We start from the raw sequence: 14,323 nt of genomic DNA on the forward strand, positions 1-14,323 counted from the left end.
CCCCGTTAATACCAACTCCATCAACCTCTGAAAAGTGGCAGGGGCCGCATTCAGCCCCATCGGAAGACAGTTAAATTGGAATAACCCCTGCGGCGTACGGAAAGCAGTCTTTTCTCGCGAGGACTCGTCAAGGGGAAGTTGCCAGAAGCCCGAAGAGAGATCTAGCGTTGAAAAGAACTTCGCCCCCGACAAGGCATCGAGAGAGTCGTCCATACGCGGCAGGGGATACGCATCTGCCACCGACACTTTATTTAATTTACGAAAGTCTACACAAAATCGCAATTTGCCATCTTTCTTCTTGACCAAAACAACAGGTGCGCCCCATGGGCTGTTAGACGGAGATATTATGTCCGCAGCCAACATGTCATCCACTGCCCCTCGAACATGCTCTCGCTCAGCCGGACTCATCCGATGCGAGTTCAACCGAATAGGGGCAGCGTCCCCTGTGTCAATATGATGGTAAAGCAACGAGGTGCGTCCTAAGTCCAAATCGTCGGAGCTAAACACATCAGAATAGCTCGATAATAATTTACGAATCGCACAACGTTCTTCCCCGGAAAGAGCTGAATTCTCCCCACACAATTCAGCAATCCAGCGGTCATCTGCAGCTCCGGGGCCCGAAACACCTCCAACAACCCCCCGGCCGGACAGATCATCATGAGCTGTAAACGCAGTAGTGGCATGTGCCACAATGGTACCCGCCGGCACACACACGCTTTCGGCACTCGCGTTAAGCACCTGCAAAAACGGCTGCTGGTCTGGCCGAACAATAGTTTGTGCCCCAACCAGCGCCGATCCACCCGTGATGGTGGCGGACGGCGACAACAAAACCCCAATCGCTCCTTGACGACCAGGTACAGGCTTCCGATAACGCAAAGGAATGAGAATCTGTGAGCCAGGTGGAATATCAACAGACACTTCGGACAACGCCTGCACCTGTGCGACAGGAGCAGGTCGCCCCCAGGGCGACGGCAAAGACGCAATTTTACGGCCTTCCGGTAATTGAATGCAGTTCTCATTAATTTTAATTAGAATGGGCATTTTGGCCAGAAAATCGGTCCCTAATAAACAAGGAACCGCAAGAGACCTCGAAATTAACACAATTCCCGAGGCCGACACTCCCCCGATAGCGATTGTAGCGTACACCTGGCCCACAATGCCCATGCTACCCCCGTTCGCGGCGAGGCAGGAAGCGTAAGCCGGACTCACGGCCTCTGGTGGGATGTTCAAGAGATGGAATATTACATCCGAAATAATGGTCGCGGACGCTCCGGAATCCACCAAAATCCGTACGTCCACCCCTTGTATCGACCCAGGTACGGTGGACGAACCGGTAGCGGCCGCGACGACCCTCCGAGCCAACTTACGCCACTGCGTTACCAAACGACAAGGCGCAGTCAATGGCCTCCCGTTATTAAAAACACCCGGATCGCATGACAACGGTGATGAGTGAGGTGTCAAGCCTTGCCGGGTGTCTGGTGCGCACCGACTTGCCTGTGCTGGCGAATCCTTTCTTGGAGCGGCCGCTGTCGAGGCCTCCTCCTGGGGCGGACCCGGTACGCGGGCCCAGCAGTCCCTGGCATAATGGCCCTTACGCCCGCAGCGGAAACAGTCGATGTTGTTGCGCCTTGCTGCGGGCGCCCCGTCCCGACGCGGCCGTGTCGGCGGCGCAGCCCGCGGCCCCGGCCACGGAGCAGCGGCAGCCGACAGCTCCTGCGGGCTCCTGTCGTCCGGCACATAAACTGCCTTCTTGGGGTCCCAACCCACGGCTCCCCCTTCGACGATGGGCCCCCCCGTCCACGCCGTAACTTGCTTCCACCGGCGCAGGTTGAACTGGGCGTCCAGACACTTAGCCGCAGCCCGGGATGTGAGCTTGTCATGTCCGCACACCGGCATGGGAATGCCGAGATCCCGGGACAACTCCAGCATCTTCCCCAGGATGAGAGGTTCCAACAGGTCAGGCTCCATCTCCGGGTATGCGGCCATTGCCAGCTCCAGTACCGCGCCCCTATACGCCACCGGAGACTCCTCGGGTGCGCGTTGTCATTGCACAAACCGGCGATGAGCATCATCCGGCGGCTCGTAAGCGTCTGCCATTTCGTCGAACACACCACGCAATGTTTTCTTCTTCGCGGCTTTTATAGAGCGAAAGAATCGAACGGACTCGTCATCAAGGAGAGTCGGAAGAACTTCTAATGCCTCGGCGTCAGTCCACCTCGCCGAGCGTACCGCTGCCAAAAATCTGCAGGCGAACGCACTCCAATTGCCCCCGATGGAGAATTCCTTGACAGTCGTTAGGTGACGACTGCGACTCCTTGGCGCGCTCCCTCCAGCCGCTGACTCATCCGGTGGCATGTTCAACATGGAGTCGCAGCGTGGTGTCGACAAGATGGCGGCCTTCCGTCGAGGAGGGCCCAAAATGGCGGCTTCCCGCCTTTCGTCGTGCGCCACGCCCAAGATGGCGTCTTCGTGCCGCGTGGCTGATGGCGTCGACATCGAAGACAACCCGGGCTCCTGCGGACCACCAACATCTCCTTCCGACGTCGCCCTCGGCGTAACGAGCTCACACAACTGTGCAAGTACGTTCTTGAGAGTTTCAAGTTGCTCCGCCATCTGACTCCATCTTAAATCCGCGTCCTTTGGTGCAGACTGGCCCGCCGACGCGGCGACATCTTGGACCCCCGGACCCGCACTCATCCCAGCACGGATCTCCTCCTCTGCCGGAGTCGGGTCCACCGCAGGAGGAAGGTCATCGTCGTCGGAAGATGAAGCCGATGCCGGAGACGGAATATTCTTTTTTCTCAGTTGTTTAGCCATGCCGTTACACTTTTGACACCAGTGTAATAAAAGACTCGGACGCTTCTCTCTGTCCTGTGTCCTTTATTTGGGTTCGATCTCTTTTCCCTCACAGCACTCCCCTATATACTCTCTGCTCTGCAGCCCCAGGCTGCTGTCGCTCACGTAGCCCAACTCCCTCCTAGCAGACCCGCTGCTGTCTCGTCGCGCAGACCCCTGCTGCCCAACTCCTCCCTTGCAGACCCGCTGCTCTCCGCAGCCTCCTCGCTGCTCCTCCTGCCCCGGGGTCGGTCACCGTTGGCCGACGGTGCCGATCCTCGTGGCCCGTGTGTGTGTGGCGATCTCGCCACCCTCTCTCTCACCCTTCGCCCTGCATGGCCTCACACTTTCCCAGTCTCCGATCACTCCCCTACTGCTTCCGGTTTCCCCCCTTATAGACCTGAATCCTCTCCCCCACGTGACGTAACTCCTCCCCCCATGACGTCACTTCCGGGAGGTCGTTTACGCCCGCATTACACATGTTTAGTTTCATCAATTAATTAATTGGTACAGTTAGGCAAATCACAAAAATAATGACTAAAATACTTTAACGACCATATCCACGTAACTCAATGGACAGCAATGCTTTTCACGATCAGCTAATATTTAACGCACCACCTTAGGATGGCCATGCTTTTTGAAACACAGAGAACGTTGGAGTACTCTTGTTAGTTCCGATATGTGTGGGTGGGCATATTGTTTCCTTGCTCAACTCTTTGCGTTAAGCAGACGCCGAGGTGGGGCGTTTCTTGTACCAAAAATGCCTTGGTTCCCTGCTGGGCGATGAGTCGTGTGTGTGTGGGCGTGTCATACACACGGTGCTCCCTCTCCCTCTTGGCTGGAGCAGCAGGGCCCTCCGCTGCTGGATGAGCTGAGTCGGCACGACGTTTGTCTTTGAAGCAGTTCATCCGCAGGTCGCCGGGGCCGGCACTCTTGCTCGGCTGCGCTGATTGAGCGCTCTCTCCTGCTATATGCTCTCTGGTGAAGCACGGTTGTGCTTGCAGCTTGTCTGCAGGTCGACGGGGCCGACACTCTTGCCCGGTTGCGCTGGTTGCGTGCTCTTTCCTGCTCTCTGGCGGTGCACGATTGCACTCGCAGTTCGGCTGCTGCTGCTGGTCCTGTGCGATGCTCGCTTGGTCGATGCTTGGCGCTTTTGCCCTTTTTCCACGTTGATTGCTTGTCGTTGCTTATCGCTCTTTCTCTCTTGCTGCTGGTGGGAGCTGGCACTCAATGTAGAATAAAACTTTTAGCGATGCTTCGTCTGTCAGCGCCGAACTCGTACTCGGTGACACATCGCTACTCTGCCAGCCTCGCCATCCTTGGTCGATTGCGGAGCCCACTCCCGGAGCTTGCCGAAGCAACACTCAATTTCCGTTGACTTCGTAGACTCGTGGCTTCTGCCGATGCAGCTCCCTATCGATGTGCCTGTCACGGGGGCAGATTCCCAGAGCCTGCCGCTTGCAGAACTAAGTTGCATTATCTGTGTCCTTGCTTATATGTGAAATTTTCTCCCCTCTGCGCGTCTATTGCGAAACAACAGATGCCCTTTGTCTCGATCTCCTCCCGTGGCCGCAGCCACCTGGTTGCCCCCCCCCCCCCTTTGACCTTTGACTGGCTGCTTTCGATCACCATGTTTTTGTTTGCATCCCCCCCCTCTGCCTTCGTGGTGTTGCTATCTCAAAGGGAGGCACCCTCCCTTCATACGTATTTTTTTGCTACCATGTGTTGTGTCAAATTGTTGGAAGAGAAAGGCGGCCGGGAGGCTCTGATTCCATGGAATACATATTATCTGGTCTTGTGTGTTTGACCTATTTTCCTTGTATCTCTTTTGAGTTACCCTAGGTCTAATACCTCACGATTATTATTTGGTTTATGTTTGACCAAGATTTGTAATGTACCAAAGTTGTTACCACTGGTATTTCAAGGGTTGTATTAACCTTTGCTCCCTGTCTGTATCCAGGGATCTGTGCTTTTTATTCTCGAGTTATATTTTGTTATCCTGAGGTTGAAGATATCACTAAGTTTTCACCTACATAGATAGAGGAGAAAAAGAAAAGAAAAAAACTCCAGTTGTAATGTCCGTTTGCCCTGTAGCTCTCGCCTGTGTGGAAAACCGATTGGGGAGGTGTAAAGGCTATGTCAGCAAGTTTGATTTGAAACCAGGCTGTTCCTGCTGGAGATTTGTTTGTGAATGTCCAAAACGTCCCACGAGGTCGTGACTTCATGGTCCCCTGCCCCGTGGAGATTTTCCAGAGTCATTAACCTCCCTTTGCCCCGGGGTTTTATTATTCAATGGCCTCCAGATGCTTGGTGTGGCTTGTGGGAGGTAGCGGGGTGAAGGTGTTTATTTCATTTTTTTATTGATTATTAAAAAATATATATATATTTTGGCAGAATTATTCTTAATATAATTTTTTGGAAAAAGGCCTATATATATACAACACTGGCACAAGCGCCGTGGTGATATCACTGCCACTTAGTGGAGAATGGCGGTTGTTGTGTGTGTAAAAGTGGTGTCGCGGTCAGAGCGCTGCGCTATGAAGCTGGCCACTGTAGTTCGATTCCTGCTCACGACCAATACCAGTGACGATTATTTGAACTGGTCATGGGTTTCCCCTAGGTCAATTCAGCCTAAAATGTGTACCTGGTGCAGTGTGTAAACATCACCACTGGAGAGACAAAGGGCGTGGTGTTGGCTACCCACCCCCTCGTGTGCCAATGCCAACCCTCATAGGTGTTCTCTAACAGCACTTTTCCTAATATTCTGTTAAAGATACATGGGGGACCGTTGTCGTTGGTGATCCCCCCCGTGTGTGTGGGTGTGGAGAGCAGTAGTGCAATGGTTAGCACGCCAGTAAAAAGTGGCCAGGCGTGGTGCTGCCCATTCACCCCCTCATGTGCCGTTCCAACCTTAAAAGGCACTGCTCACCAACAGCACTTGCCCTAACAGTCTGTTCAGGCTATACTGGAGATCGTTGTAATTGGTGTCTTTGTCTATGTGCGTGTGCCCCGTGCATGTTTTTTGTGCAATTTTGGTGACTCGTGCCCCTTCTAACAAGCAAGCCAGCATCAGGACTCAAGGTAAGTTAAAATAAAACAGATTTTTGTTTACATTACTTTATTTTACGTTATATTAACTCTGCAGTATGTACCACAGTATTACATGCAAATGTACAATCTTTTTTCTTATTTATGAGTTTAACAATGCTTCCCTTTTTTGTAAAAACTGTAATGTTTCAAAACACTGACCGTATGGGCATTTAAATACACTACATTATTGTGTTCCGACTTATTAATTGTTTGATTTACGAATGGGTCTCAGGAATGAATTATGTTCGTAAGTCAAAGATTGCCCGTAGTCATAGATACCATTTTTTCTGTCTTTGATTTGCTTGGTATCATGTGTAGTTTAGCAACCTCATGCTATGACGGGATGTATTGTACTTTCGGATAGGTTTGTATGTGTGTAATTGTTGTATATGGCATGGTGGTTTGTGGGGTTTGCGAGTGTTCGTGTAGATGTGAATTTATAATTTCGTGTACATGTGTGTGTGCAGACACATCTGACAGTACAAGCTCTGTATTTCCGCGGAAGCTGTTGCGAGGAGGTGTAGGGCTTGGATTAGGGAGGCGCGGACGACGAGGTACAGAGTCCCCCACAAGTCCTGAGGAGGCAAAGGCCGTCTTCGGGGGAAGGGATGTGTCACTCTTCCTTTTCCATGCGCTCGGGAAGATTTTGCACTGCAAGCGTAAGTGCTCATGTGCACACACACATGAACATTACTGTATTCTACAGGCAATAATGCAAGATAAGGCTCGTGTAGTGCCATTCATTTTAATTTCAGAATAGTCCTGACAAGTTCATCTCCATGCAACATTTTACTTACATTTTTTGGTCTTGACTAATGCAGATTCAGGTAGAATTCCTTTTTCTTTTTAAAATGAATCATTAATTTAAAACAACACAGACGTGCAAGAAGTACTCGGCTAAATCTTGACTTAAAGCTTTTGTGACTGCAGGAATTCATACTCTTTGGGTCTTTTGGTAAAGTCACGTAGATAGAAAAATAATAAAAAATCACAACATTTCGATCGCAACACAAGCAATCGTCTTCAGGTGAAAAAATACAGCAGGCGGACTGCTGAGGCAGGAAGAAATATAGCGAGGGAGCTACTGCAGCCATAGGTTATAAAGGTTTGAGATGGGTACAACCCAAGGGTAAGTGGGTGGAGCTAGAGATGGAATTTGCAAGTAAATGTAAGATCTCTAGCCCCGCCCACTTACCCTTGGGTTGTACCCATCTCAAACCTTTATAACCTACTAGCAGAAGTACCCGGCGTTGCCCGGGTGAAAAATATATTTCTTAATAACCTTACATATATACACAGATACTAAGGTATTGTCAAAGCCCGGTGGGCTTTGACAATACTCACCACTCACGCTCACCACTCACCCTCACCACTCACCCTCTCCCTCACCACTCACGCTTACCACTCACCCTCACCACCACCACTCACCCTCACAACTCACCCTCTCCCTCACCACTCACGCTTACCACTCACCCTCACCACCACCACTCACCCTCACCACTCACGCTCACCACTCACCCTCTCCACTCACCCTCACCACTCACCCTCACTAATCACCCTCACCACTCACCCTGACCACTCACCATCACCACTCACCCTCACCACTCAACCTCACCCTCACTACTCACCACTCATCCTCTCCAATCACTACTGACCAATCACCACTCACCCTCACCACTCGCCACTAACTCTCACTACTCACCCTCACCACTCACCCTCACCACTCACCCTAACTACTAACCACTCTCTCACCACTCACCCTAACTACTAACCACTCTCTCACCACTCACCCTCACCACTCACAACTCACCCTCACCACTCACGCTCATTACTCACCCTCACCGCTCACCCTCACCACTCACTAATCGCCACTCACAACCGCCACTCACCCTCACCACTCACTCTCAGCACTCACCCTCACAACAACCACTCACCCTCACCGCTCACCACTCACCCTCACCACTCACCCTCAACCTCACCAATCACCACTCACTGCTCACCCTCACCACTCACCCTCACCACTCACCCTCACCACTTACGCTCACCACTCACGCTCACCCTCACCACTCACCCCTCACTAATCACCACTCACAACCGAGGGAGAGTGGTGAGGGTGAGTAGTGAGAGTGAGTCGTGAGGGTGAGTTGTGAGGAAGAGTGGTGAGGGTGAGTGGTGAGGGTGAGTGGTGAGCGTGAGTGGTGAGCAGTGAGGGTGAGCGGTGATTGGTGAGGGTGAGTGGTGAGGGAGAGGGGTGAGTGGTGAGGGTGAGTGGTGAGGCAGAGTGGTGAGTAGTGAGGATGATTGGTGAGGGTGAGTAGTGAGGGTGAGTGGTGGGTTGAGTGGTGAGGGAGAGGGTGAGTGGTGAGGAAGAGTGGTGAGTAGTGAGGATGATTGGTGAGGGTGAGTGGTGAGGGTGAGTGGTGAGGGTCAGTGGTGAGCGTGAGTGGCGAGGGAGAGGGGTGAGTGGTGAGGGAGAGGGGTGAGCGTGAGTGGTGAGATTGAGTGGTGAGTGGTGAGGGTGAGTGGTGAGTCGTGAGTAGTGAAGATGATTGGTGAGTGAGGGTGAGTGGTGAGTGGTGAGGGCAAGTGGCGGTTGTGAGTGGTGATTAGTGAGGGGTGAGGGTGAGCGTGAGTGGTGAGGGTGAGTGGTGAGGGTGAGGGGTGAGCAGTGAGTGGTGATTGGTGAGGGTGAGTGGTGAGGAAGAGTAGTGGTGGTGAGTGGGGAGGGAGACGGGTGAGTGGTGAGGGTGAGTGGTGGCGGAGAGGGGTGAGTGGTGAGTGATGAGCGTGAGTGGTGAGAGTGAGTGGTGAGGGTGAGCGGTGAGGGTGAGTGGTGAGTAGTGAGGATGATTGGTGAGGGTGAGTGGTGAGCGTGAGTGGTGAGGGAGAGGGGTGAGTGGTTAGGGTGATTGGTGAGGGAGAGGGGTGAGTGGTTAGGGTGAGTGGTGAGGGAGAAGGGTGAGTGGTGAGGGTGATTGATGAGCGGTGAGGGTGATTGGTGAGGGTGATTGGTGAGGGAGAGGGGTGAGTGGTGAGGGTGAGTGGTGAGGGTGAGTGGTGAGAAAGAGTGGTGGTGGTGAGTGGTGAGGGAGAGGGGTGAGTGGTTAGGGTGATTGGTGAGGGAGAGGGGTGAGTGGTTAGGGTGAGTGGTGAGGGAGAAGGTGAGTGGTGAGGGTGATTGATGAGCGGTGAGGGTGATTGGTGAGGGTGAGGGGTGAGTGGTGAGGGTGAGTGGTGAGGGTGAGTGGTGAGAAAGAGTGGTGGTGGTGAGTGGTGAGGGAGAGGGGTGAGTGATGAGGGTGAGTGGTGATGGAGAGGGGTGAGTGGTGAGTGGTGAGGGTGAGTGGTGAGCGTGAGTGGTGAGAGTGAGTGGTGAGGGTGAGTGGTGAGGGTGAGTAGTGAGTAGTGAGGATGATTGGTGAGGGTGAGTGGTGAGCGTGAGTGGTGAGGGAGAGGGTGTGTGTGGTTAGGGTGATTGGTGAGGGAGAGGGGTGAGTGGTGAGGGAGAAGGGTGAGGGGTGAGTGGTAAGTGTGAGTGGTGAGGGTGAGTGGTGGTGGTGGTGAGGGTGAGTGGTGAGGATGATTGGTGAGGATGATTGGTGAGGGTGATTGGTGAGGGAGAGTGGTGAGGGAGAGTGGTGAGGGTGAGTGGTGAGGGTGAGTGGTGAGGGTGAGTGGTGAGGGTGAGTGGTGACGGAGAGGGGTGAGTGGTGAAGGAGAGGGGTGAAGGAAAGGGGTGAGTGGTGAGTGGTGAGCGTGAGTGGTGAGAGTGAGTGGTGAGGGTGAGTGGTGAGTGGTGAGGATGATTGGTGAGGGTGAGTGGTGAGCGTGAGTGGTTAGGGAGAGGGGTGAGGGTGAGTGGTGAGCGTGAGTGGTGAGTGTGAGTGGTGAGGGAGAGGGGTGAGTGGTGAGGGAGAGGGGTGAGTGGTGAGGGAGAGGGGTGAGTGGTGAGGGTGAGTGGTGAGGGAGAGGGGTGAGTGGTGAGCGTGAGTGGTGAGGGAGAGGGGTGAGGGAGAGGGGTGAGTGGTGAGGGTGAATGGTGAGCGTAAATGATGAGGGAAAAGGGGGAGTGGTGAGGGTGAGTGGTGAGGGTGAGTGGTGAGCGTGAGTGGTGAGAGTGAGTGATGAGGGTGAGGAGAGTGAGTGGTGAGGGTGAGTAGTGAGGATGATTGGTGAGGGTGAGTGGTGGGGGTGAGTGGTGAGCATGAGTGGTTAGGGAGAGGGGTGAGTGGTGATGGTGAGTGGTGAGGGACAGGGGTGAGCGTGAGTGGTGAGGGAGAGGGGTGAGTGGTGAGGGAGAGGGGTGAGTGGTGAGGGTGCGGGAGAGGGGTGAGTGGTGAGGGTGAGTGGTGAGCGTGAGTGGTGAGGGAGAGGGGTGAGTGGTGAGGGTGAGTGGTGAGGGAGAGGGGTGAGTGGTGAGGGTGAGTGGTGAGGGAGAGGGGTGAGTGGTGAGTGTGAATGGTGATGGTGAGTGGTGAGTAGTGAGGGTGAGTGGTGAGGGAGAGGGGTGAGTGGTGAGGTGGTGAGTGTGAGTGGTGAGGGTGAGTGGTGAGGGTGAGTGGTGAGCGTAAGTGGTGAGAGTGAGTGATGAGTGGTGAGAGGGAGTGGTGAGGGTGAGTGGTGAGGGTCAGTGGTGAGGGTGAGTGGTGGTGGTGAGGGTGAGTAGTGAGAGTGAGTGGTGAGGGTGAGTGGTGGTGGTGAGGGTGAGTGTTGTGGGTGAGTGGTGGTGGTGAGGGTGAGTGTTGAGTGTGAGTGGTCAGGGTGAGTGGTGGTGGTGAGGGTGAGTAGTGAGAGTGAGTGGTGAGGATGAGTGTTGTGGGTGAGTGGTGATTGGTGAGGGTGAGTGGTGAGGCAGAGTGGTGAGTAGTGAAGATGATTGGTGAGGGTGAGTAGTGAGGGTCAGTGGTGAACGTGAGTGGTCAGGGAAAGGGCTGAGTGGTGAGGGAGAGGGGTGAGCATGAGTGGTGAGAGTGAGTGGGGAGTGGTGAGGGTGAGTGGTGAGGGTGAGTCGTGAGTAGTGAGGATGATTGGTGAGGGAGAGTGGTGAGGGTGAGTGGTGAGCGTGAGTGGTAATGAAGAGTGGTGAGTAGTGAGGATGATTGGTGAGGGTGAGTGGTGAGGGTGAGTGGTGAGGGTGATGGTCAGTTGTGAGCGTGAGTGGTGAGGGAGAGGGGTGAGGGTGAGTGGTGAGTGGTGAGGGTGAGTTGTGAGTAGTGAAGATGATTGGTGAGGGTGAGTGAGGGTGAGTGGTGAGTGGTGAGGGCGAGTGGCGGTTGTGAGTGGTGATTAGTGAGGGGTGAGTGGTGAGGGTGAGCGGGAGTGGGGAGTGGTGAGGGTGAGTGGTGAGGGTGAGTGGTGAGCGGTGAGGGTGAGCGGTGAGGAAGAGTGGTGAGTAGTGAGGATGATTGGTGAGGGTGAGTGGTGAGGGTGAGTGGTGAGGGTGAGTGGTGAGGGTGAGTGGTGAGGGTCAGTGGTGAGGGTCAGTGGTGAGCGTGAGTGGTGAGGGAGAGCGGTGAGCGTGAGTGGTGAGAGTGAGTGGTGAGTCGTGAGTAGTGAAGATAATTGGTGAGGGTGAGTGAGGGTGAGTGGTGAGGGCGAGTGGCGGTTGTGAGTGGTGTTTAGTGAGGGGTGAGTGGTGAGGGTGAGTGGTGAGGGCGAGTGGTGATGGTGAGTGGTGAGCGGTGAGGGTGAGCAGTGAGGGTGAGTGGTGATTGGTGAGGGTGAGTGGTGAGGAAGAGTGGTGGTAGTGAGTGGTGAGGGAGAGGGGTGAGTGGTGAGGGTGAGTGGTGACGGAGAGGGGTGAGGGGTGAGGGTGAGTGATGAGCGTGAGTGGTGAGAGTGAGTTGTGAGTTGTGAGTGGTGAGTAGTGAGGATGATTGGTGAGGGTGAGTGGTGAGGGAGAGTGGTGAGGGTGAGTGGTGAGCGTGAGTGGTGAGGGTGAGTGGTGAGTAGTGAGGGTGAGTGGTGAGGGAGAGGGGTGAGTGGTGAGGTGGTGAGTGGTGAGTGGTGAGGGTGAGTGGTGAGCGTGAGTGGTGAGAGTGAGTTGTGAGTGGTGAGGGTGAGTGGTGAATAGTGAGGATGATTGGTGATGGTGAGTGGTGAGGGTGAGTGGTGAGGGAGAGGGGTGAGTGGTGAGGGTGAGTGGTGAGCATGAGTGGTGAGGGTGAGTGGTGAGGGTGAGTGGTGAGGGAGAGGGGTGAGTGGTGAGGTGGTGAGTGGTGAGGGTGAGTGGTGAGCGTGAGTGGTGAGGGAGAGGGGTGAGTGGTGAGGTGGTGAGTGGTAAGGGTGAGTGGTGAGCGTGAGAGTGAGTGGTGAGGGTGAGTGGTGAGAGGGAGTGGTGAGAGGGAGTGGTGAGGGTGAGGGTCAGTGGTGAGTGGTGGTGGTGAGGGTGAGTAGTGAGAGTGAATGGTGAGGGTGAATGGTGAGTGGTGAGAGGTGAGTGGTGAGGGTGAGTGGTGAGGGTGAGTGGTGAGGGTGAGTGGTGGTGGTGGTGAGGGTGTTGTGGGTGAGTGGTGGTGGTGAGGGTGAGTGTTGAGTGAGTGGTCAGGGTGAGTGGTGGTGGTGAGGGTGAGTGTTGTGGGTGAGTGGTGAGGGTGAGGGTTAGTGGTGAGTGTGAGTGGTCAGGGTGAGTGGTGGTGGTGAGAGAGTGGTGAGGGAGAGTGGTGAGGGAGAGTGGTGAGGGTGTATATATTTTTGCCTATGATGACAGCAGTACATGCTGGCATTTTGTATGTTAAATGTAAAAGCTAAATGTGTGAATGTGTGTGTCTGTTGGAAATGTCAAGCAAGCTTGGCGACACGCAGATTTTAAAACGGGAATAGGGCGATTCTAAAGTAATCTACAACCTTCGATGAGTCCTTTGCGCGATTCAAAGAATCGATTCCTGGCTTGTTGGGGGTTTACATTTTGAATGACAGAGTTTTATTTTCATTGGTATGTTATGTTTTTGATTATATTTTAGCCCCGGTGAGTTGTGAGTGGTGAGTAGTGAGGATGATTGGTGAGGGTGAGTGGTGAGGGAGAGTGGTGAGGGAGAGTGGTGAGGGTGAGTGGTGAGCGTGAGTGGTGAGGGTGAGTGGTGAGTAGTGAGGGTGAGTGGTGAGGGAGAGGGGTGAGTGGTAAGGTGGTGAGTGGTGAGTGGTGAGGGTGAGTGGTGAGCGTGAGTGGTGAGTGAGTTGTGAGTGGTGAGGGTGAGTGGTGAGTAGTGAGGATGATTGGTGAGGGTGAGTGATGAGGGTGAGTGGTGAGGGTGAGTGGTGAGGGAGAGGGGTGAGTGGTGAGGTGGTGAGTGGTGAGGGTGAGTGGTGAGCGTGAGTGGTGAGAGTGAGTGGTGAGGGTGAGTGGTGAGAGGGAGTGGTGAGGGAGAGGGTCAGTGGTGAGTGGTGAGGGTGAGTAGTGAGAGTGAATGGTGAGGGTGAATGGTGAGTGGTGAGAGGTGAGTGGTGAGGGTGAGTGGTGAGGGTGAGTGGTGGTGGTGAGGGTGAGTGGTGAGGGTGAGTGTTGTGGGTGAGTGGTGAGGGTTAGTGGTCAGAGTGAGTGGTGGTGGTGAGGGTGAGTGTTGTGGGTGAGTGGTGAGGGTTAGTGGTGAGTGTGAGTGGTCAGGGTGAGTGGTGGTGGTGAGAGAGTGGTGAGGGAGAGTGGTGAGGGAGAGTGGTGAGGGTGTATATATTTTTGCCTATGATGACAGCAGTACATGCTGGCGTTTTGTATGTTAAATGTAAAAGCTAAATGCGTGAATGTGTATGTCTGTTGGAAATGTCAAGCAAGCTTGGCGACACGCAGATTTTAAAACGGGAATAGGCCGATTCTAAAGTAATCTACAACCTTCGATGAGTCCTTTGCGCGATTCAAAGAATCGATTCCTGACGTGTTGGGGGTTTACATTTTGAATGACAGAGTTTTATTTTCATTGGTATGTTATGTTTTTGATTATATTTTTGCCCCGGTCAACGCCGGATATTTCCCGTTCGTAGCAGTTTATATCGACTATAACCAACTTATAGTAAACGGGAATCGGCCGATTTTAAAGGAGTCTACAAGCTTTGCGCGATTCAGATAATCGATTCTTGGCTCAGTCGGGTTTAAAATTTTAATTACACATTTGTATTTTCATTGGTATGTTATGTTTTAAAGTTTTCAGAATATTTTAAATGTATTTTTCCCCGGGCAACGCTGGGTATATCGAGTTTATAACACAAAGTCTTCGCCTGACACGTGTGGGGTGTTGAGGCCTAGTACCGTGCAGAGCCTCCGGCCTCGCCTAGATTGCCCACCCGGCGAGGCTGGGTGCTGGGGCCGCCCCCCCCCCCCCCCGCGCTAGAATAATACTGTCTAATCGCTATAATTTTATTATCTACAGACCCTATAATAGTAATTGCGCACACTGGAGTGGGGGGG

General features: G+C 53.6%; 1 protein-coding gene across 6 annotated transcripts in view; it reads left to right on the forward strand.

Annotated features, from left to right (window-relative positions):
• RAD17 (RAD17 checkpoint clamp loader component) overlaps positions 1-14,323 on the forward strand; it is a 94,540-nt gene that overhangs the window by 55,387 nt on the left and 24,830 nt on the right. For 5 of the 6 annotated variants that reach the window (XM_078615300.1, XM_078615301.1, XM_078615304.1 and 2 more), the window contains exons 11-12: positions 5,899-5,916; positions 6,393-6,584. The exons of the other annotated variant lie outside the window; for it this stretch is intronic. In XM_078615300.1, coding sequence (XP_078471426.1) covers positions 5,899-5,916; positions 6,393-6,584 — 210 coding nt within the window. The remainder of the gene's footprint in view (positions 1-5,898; positions 5,917-6,392; positions 6,585-14,323) is intronic. 6 annotated transcript variants of the gene reach the window in all.

This window comes from Lampetra planeri, chromosome 46 (genome assembly GCF_965212315.1).
Source record: "Lampetra planeri chromosome 46, kcLamPlan1.2.h2, whole genome shotgun sequence".
Classification (NCBI taxonomy): Eukaryota; Metazoa; Chordata; class Hyperoartia; order Petromyzontiformes; family Petromyzontidae; genus Lampetra; species Lampetra planeri.